The sequence below is a fragment of the Grampus griseus genome, assembly GCF_964374135.1.
Source record: "Grampus griseus genome assembly, chromosome: 2".
NCBI lineage: Eukaryota > Metazoa > Chordata > Mammalia > Artiodactyla > Delphinidae > Grampus > Grampus griseus.
Genome location: NC_139018.1, coordinates 21,042,914 through 21,050,086, shown reverse-complemented (window position 1 = coordinate 21,050,086; position 7,173 = coordinate 21,042,914). Strand labels below are relative to the sequence as shown.

The 7,173-nt window shown below is 45.2% G+C and overlaps 1 protein-coding gene across 1 annotated transcript; it reads left to right on the top strand.

Annotated features, from left to right (window-relative positions):
- Nucleotides 1-5,108: 5,108 nt before the first annotated feature.
- On the top strand, nucleotides 5,109-6,670 carry LOC309818803 (spermatogenesis-associated protein 2-like; the record flags this gene model as incomplete). Its single annotated transcript, XM_082648752.1, is given in 2 exon segments — nucleotides 5,109-5,739; nucleotides 5,742-6,670. Coding segments are annotated over 2 exon segments (1,560 nt in total).
- Nucleotides 6,671-7,173: the final 503 nt, after the last annotated feature.

Here is a 7,173-nt window from a genome sequence, read left to right as displayed (position 1 = left end):
TGGAAGAGGCAGGGAAAGCAGGGAAATTGGCTAATTTGAATAATTTCAGTGGCCTTCCAGGTATAGGGGCTGACCCTAGTTGTCTGGTACCTGGCTGTGGGGTGATTAAAACAGAGGAATATTTCCTCCGAGTGTAAATGCTCTATGACAGCCCAATAGAGAGAAGAGGGATAAAGATTTTGGAGTGGGTTGGTTTGTGTATGAAAGGTACTCTTGCTATCTCTAGGAATTGGCTAGCCCTGTGAGAGGCAGTCTCTCCCACATCAGGAAGAGCCCAGATGCCAGAGCATCAAGAGTACAGAAAATAAGGAAATGTAGTTAATACAACCAGAATTGTGAGTGAAGCCGTCTTAGACCCTCCAGACCCGCCTATCTGCCAGCTGAGTACTAAGGAGAGAACTCCATCAGTGCCATGTGTACCTGAAGAATCACCCAGTTGACCCCTGCCCCAATTCCTGCCCCACAGATTTACGGGATATAATAAAGAAGTATTGTTTTCTTCTGCCGAGTTTGTTATGTTAGTTAACTGGGATATTGCACCACAAGTTTAGAGCCCTTTCACTTTCTGCCCATTCACCAGAAATCCATTAGAATGAGTATTCATTCTTGATCAATTCTTGATCAACAAAACTCAGCAAAATTTTGAGTAGCGTTGATTTCTTTGTATCTTTTGGCGGAATTCTACTTAGATAATATAATTAATCAGATTTCTTTTAGCTATTCTGATAAACAAGAAAACCACATACAAAATATAAAATCACACAGATGAATACTAGAAATGACTTCTGGGTTTCTATATTATAAAATTACAAGATTTTCAAACTTAAGTAGTTCAACTAATGTTTTTCAGACTGACTCTGCCAAAGGCTAGTGGGTGGGGCTTCCTGCTGATATTGACATAAATGGACTGTGAGGATAAATGGTCATGTTGAAAATGATGCGGCTACTCAGGGAAAAATGAAGAAAACCAATGCCATCTCTATTTCCATACAAATTAACTTCAGAGGATCTTATAGTTCTCCCAAACACTTCCTGCACGGCTGGCTTGAGTAGTGTCTGCATTTCCCTGTCCTACAGCTGCCTCCATCTGGAATTTAATATGCACTCATCTCTTTTCCATTCCAGGAGGGATATGTAATGAAAATCTCCATATTAGTCATCAGCTGTCAACATTGACAAATTTCAATTACCATCCTCTGGTAGCAGTTCACACTAGAGAAGGAAATCAGGATGGCACACTGGGATAGAATACTTGTGACAGATCTATTTTAATTGCCTTTCTTATCCACATTTAGCCTCTATCATTTTGACAGGAGAAAGAAACAGAGGAGGTAACTTTTTCTGCCAGTGATAAAGCGGGGTGGGATGGGGAAATAAGCTTCTAGGAAGAGACTGGGTAACACGTACCAACATATAGACTGGCGTTGATTGCTGGGGGTGCTTTCCTTTCACTGTGAGGCCTGTGGTGGTAACTTTCCGCTTATCAAAATACTTTGCATTTAATCAGCTACCTGGATGGATGCTCCTGCTGGTCGTCCATAAATTATTCATCAATTAAAAAGACTTGGCATGATCTTTTTTTTTTTTTTTTTGCCTCATTTTCTGAAAGATGAATTTTCAAGAGCCCATAGCGGTAGTTTCCCTTAGTGAGTTCTCACTTCTTCTCATTCCTTTGCAGCAATACTGTTCATTTAGCCTTTTGGTTGCAGCTTGATGGTTGCATCAGAGGCTACCTCTGCAGTGATGGATCATGTTGAGTTGTGCTATTTTGCTCTTGCTTCGTTCTTTTTCTTTAACCCGGACGGATCTAAGTGCTTTTCTCAAAATAAGGAGAAAATGTTTTTCTCTAATAAAACATGTCAAAAAATCATTTAAGGCCTCTGGGTTTTCACAGACCCATTTCTCATGGGATTTTTCACTGTGGGTTCTATTCCTTCGGTGACCTGGTTTCTGTTATGATCCAGTCAAAATGAAATTAAGGTATCTTTCTGTAATAACAATTTGCTAATATTTATTGGCCCTAGCTGTACTTCACGTTTGGATTACAATAGGTAACTTATTTTAATCATCAGAAACCCCTATGAAATAGATACTGTTAGTATCCATTTGTTGCAGATGAGAAATAAGCTCAGAGGTTTTTAAGTAGCTCTCTCATGGTTACACAGCTAGAAAATAGTGAACCTGGGATTCATTCTCAGGGAGTCAGACTCCAGAATCTGATTCCCAGTTTCTGTGCTGCACTACGCGTTGGGAGCTCATGTCTGCAATGTTTTATTAACCGTTTTAGTCATTATTACTGCCCTGCAGAAGACTAGCATCCTCTTGGGGACTTACAAATTCATTATTGTTTTGAAAACTAGAAAGAAAGGATAATGTGGTTTCACCTATCTCAGGAAAAGACCAAAACAGCTAAGCTAGAGAATTAACGGCCAGAGACAAGGACAATAGTTAGATTTGAAAAAATTAGTAAAGGAGTTGACTAAGGCATTTCTGAATTTAGGAAAGAGTAACACCGGGAGTGAAAATGGAGCCAGATGGACCCAAACGGGTCTATCCATGACTTCTCTGTAGTCTTTTCTAGATATGGAACCACAGCGTTAGCCTGGATTCTTTCTCTCTTCTATCCCCTCTTTTCTCATTAAGTTTTTGTTCAGGCTGGATCCAGAGTATTCTAAGAGTTGTATTCACACAGTTATATGATAAGGGAAGACATGTCACTTCTTAATTCTAATCCTTAAACTAATGCAACAAAAACTGTGCAAACTGCTATGCAAATTAGCATAGTCCTCCTGAATCTTCAGGGTGTCAAATGGATGTTCCTTTCACCAGAAGGACTCTGAGAAACAAGTTATGAGTAAGGTGTTAATGAAGTTTCAATTTTGAGAAGGCAGTTAAGACAGGAGAGAGAGCATGCGGAGCTGTGGATGCCTGGCCCAGAAGGAGGCAAATGACAATCATTATAAATCATAGTGGAATTGAGAGGGGTTAAAGAGGTAATTAAAATCTTTCTTCTGAATAGAGATTGCAACCTTAAAGTTGAAAGAATGGCCTTGGTGGAATTTAATAGAACTCTTCCTAATTATTAAAAGGATAAACCCCATCATTTGATAGAGTGTTCCTTTTTAAATGCAAGCAAATCAAAACCACCCCGGGGCATGTGAATTACTGTGCTCATTTATAAACTATAAAGTGCCTTATATTTAAGAGAATGCATATGACAAGCTGAAGACAAATCTATGAATATATTTAGATTTGCTAGTGCCAAGATTTCTTACACTTTTTTAGGAAGTATCTCAAATGAGATATAATGCAGCTCTGGAAATATCAGGACTCATTTAATGCTTGCTGCTTGGTATAATCAAGGAGTCTGTGTAAAGTAGGATTGTCTTTAGAATGATTAGTATGTTAGCACAGATTTGAGTTATAAATGTCATAGTTATCCCTGCCCCCGTGTGTATGACACATATATCGTGTAGCTTTCCAGCACCTGACATATAAGTCTTGGGGAGGGGCTTACATTTATTGCATATGTATTATATATTAGGAAATGTTTGGTCTCTGAAAATTATTTTATTGAACTCTCCAAGCAGTTTTGTCCATAAGGCTTCATTAGTACTGTTATACATATGAGGAAACTGAGACTCGGAGAACTGAAGTCAGATGGCCACAGGTCATAAGACTGTAACTGTAAAAGCTGAGTTTAAATTCAAGGTCACTGGCCTTTAAAGTAAATACTTTCTATTATTATATCCTGCTGTCTTCTAGAATAATATAGGTACTTCCTGTATATAGTAGGTGCTTAATAAATCTTTGTCGTATGAACTCTAAGAATCAATCCATATGTACTCAATGGATTTGAAATTTTATTAAGAGAAAAAGTGGAATAAAGTACCATTAAAAGCAACATGTGAATATTATTAAAATGATAGATGTAAACATATAGATATGATAACGTTTATAGAAACTCAGAAATTGCTACTATTGAAGTATAGTATTTATCAAGGGACTCTTCTCTGAGAAGAAAACTTTGCTTTTTTAAAATGTGCAATTCCTGAATAAAACTTCCTCTCCACATGTTCTTACCAGTCCCTTCAGAAAAACATATTATTTTTCAATATTACATACTAGAAGGTGCCTAAAAGCCTACTTATCCTGCAGTAGTTTTATCTCAGCACATTTTCGTTTCAGTAATAAGGTAAATTAAGACCACCTTCAGGTGATTTTTTTTTTTTTGACAGAGTACACAGGCAACCATAAAGTTCCCCCAATGAAAATGTCCTCAAGTGAAATGCTCTCCTTAGGTCCTCAAGAAAATTTTAGGACTGGCAGCGTGTCCTCAAGAATAAATATCTCATTTAAGTAAGGCATGCTTGACCTTGAGAAGCAGCTGGGGATTCTGAACATCAAGCCATGTGACTTCCCAAAGGCCACAATCAATTAATTGCTGACTGTGTGTTGACTGTATCTTTGTGAGTCCTGAAAAAAAAAAAAAAGACAGAAGTAGCTTTTGGCTTAGTTTATTTGGTTAGAAGGGCCCCTGAAGACCAGTTTGGATGACACAAAAGTCAAGCCACTTTGGGATGATTTGATTAAGGTGCTTCAGTTGGCATCTACATAATGTAAAGTGAATTCCATCAAATTGCAGGGAAGCAGGGCTTCCCTGGTGGCACAGTGGTTGAGAATCTGCCTGCGAGTGGGCCTTTAGGCCCCAAAGCGGGACTCCACGGCCTCTCTGCTCACTCTTCTGCCTTCCGCTTCTTTCTCCGCCGCCAGAGGCCAGCCCAGGGCGTAGCCGCGGCTGGGCCTCCCTTTGGACCCGCCTCCGAGAAACATCACTTCCTGGTTGAGTGTTTCCGGGTCGCCGCGGCCCCGGGCTACTGGTCTCTGTTCCCTGCAGCCGGCCAGAGCTGCGAGAGCCCAGCCGGGCCTGGTTTCGGTGGCGGCTGTGGCTCCTTCTTGCTCCCCTTGGCCGGGGCGTCCTCGGTGGCAGTGCCGGGAGCACTCTGCTGGTCCAGGCAGGCGACATATCAATGCTTTTAGCAATGTCCCTGCCTCTATCTCAGAAGCCATGGAGGAAATAAGGTAGCCCCGTCCTTGGATTGGATTGGATGGGGAAGCCCAGTTCAATGGATGCAAAATATAAGGATGACTTATTTTGGAAGTACATGCAGTTTCATGAAGGTAAAGTGGACACCACCCCCAGCAAGCAGCAGCCTGGCAGTGATGAGTCCCTGCGGGTGGCAGCCTCGACCCTGCTCAGCCTGCACAAGGTGGATCCCTTTTATCGATTCCGGCTGATCCAGTTCTATGAGGTGGTGGAGAGCTCTCTGCGCTCACTGAGCTCCTCCAGTCTGCGGGCTCTGCACTGTGCCTTCAGTGTGCTCGAAACAGTGGGTGTCAACCTTTTCCTCTACCCATGGAAGAAGGAATTCAGAAGCATCAAGACCTACACGGGCCCCTTTGTTTATTACGTCAAGTCCACATTACTGGAAGAGGACATGCGAGCCATCCTGAATTACATGGGCTACGTGCTCAAGTTGGGGACTGCGTACAAGCTCAAGGAGCTGGTAGAGACCCTCCAAGTGAAGAGGGTCACCTTTGAACTCTTTCTGGCCAAGGTGGAGTGTGAACAGATGCTGGAAATCCACTCCCAAGTCAAGGACAAAGGCTACTCTGAGCTGGACGTGGTGAGCGAGCGCAAGAGCAGCGTGGAGGACGTGCGAGGCTGCTCAGATGCCCTTGGCGGCGGGCCAAGGGCCGGGAGCACCTGACAACCTCCATGGCCCGCTTAGTGCTCCAGAAGTTGGCCAGCGAACGGGCAGCCAAGGACTACTACAAGCCCCACGTGACTAAGCCCTCAAGGTCGTTGGACACCTATGACAATTACTGGGAGAGCCGGAAGCTGCCCCTGAAGACCTCGTTGAGCTTGCGGAAGGAGCCTGTGGCAGCAGACTTGGGGGATGACCTCAAGGACAAGATCATCCGCCCGTTCCTCTCACTCCTGACCATGTCCAGCTCCCCCCACGGCAGCCCGGATGACCTGCCATCCCCCTCCCCCAACAATGGCCTTGGCTTGCTGTGTGGCACGTACTTCTCTGCTCAGGAGGATGTGGATCTGTACACAGACTCGGAGCCCAGGGCCACGTACCGGAGGCAGGATGCCCTGCGGCCAGATGTCTGGCTGGTCAGAAATGACACCCACCCCATCTACCACAAGCGCTTGCCCCCCGCCAAAGAGTCCGCCCTCTCCAAGTGCCAAAACTGCGGTCTGTCCTGCAGCTCCTCCCTCTGCCAGCGCTGCGACAGCCTGCTCACCTGCTCCCCGGCCTCCAAGCCCGGCGGCTTCCCCAGCAAGGCCTCCGCCCACGACAGCCTGGCCTATGGGTCATGTCTGCGGGAGAAGTATGCAGGCCAGACGCAGGGCCTCGACCAGCCACTGCACCTCCACTCGAAATCCAAGCCCTCCCCTGCAGCTGCCTCCCGCTGTGGCTTCTGTGACCGCCCGGGAGCCGCCAACATCTGCACGCAGTGTTCAAAAGCCTTCTGCGATGCCTGCCTCAGCACCTACCATTATGACCCCTGCTGCAAAAAGAGCGAGCTGCACAAGTTCATGCCCAACAACCAGCTGAACTACAAGTCTGCCCAGTTCTCCCATCTCGTGTACAGATAGACTCGACCTTGCACCTCCCTGCTACAAGGGCTACACCACTGACCTTTCTGGTTTCATGGGGAAGAAACGTTAACACGTTGATCTCAGAAGCACAGGCCTGCACTTGACCACGTGGTTGTGGGGGAGGGGAATCGTGTGGCTGGCTGCCCCTCGTGGGAGTTCCCGTATCGACTCAGATATGTCAGCTGATGGCTGCTTTGCCACCTGGCAAGAGAGACTGTGGCACTTGCATTCAGATTCATTTTTGCTAATCACTCCCTGTTCCGTTCTTTTGTTTTTGTCTCTCAAAGAGGATTTCTATCTCTGGGACTCTTGCCATGCCGACTGCTCCCACGGCAAAGCCAACTTGGACTGGGAAGGGCCCTCCAGGTCCCCTCCAAACGCCCACCTGATGTGGTGAGCTAGAGACCTGTTGGCTTGTGAAATGAGCCCTCCTGCCACACTGGGCCTCATCCACTGGCTCATCTCTCCACCACACTTTCCCAAACACGAGGATCCCCGGC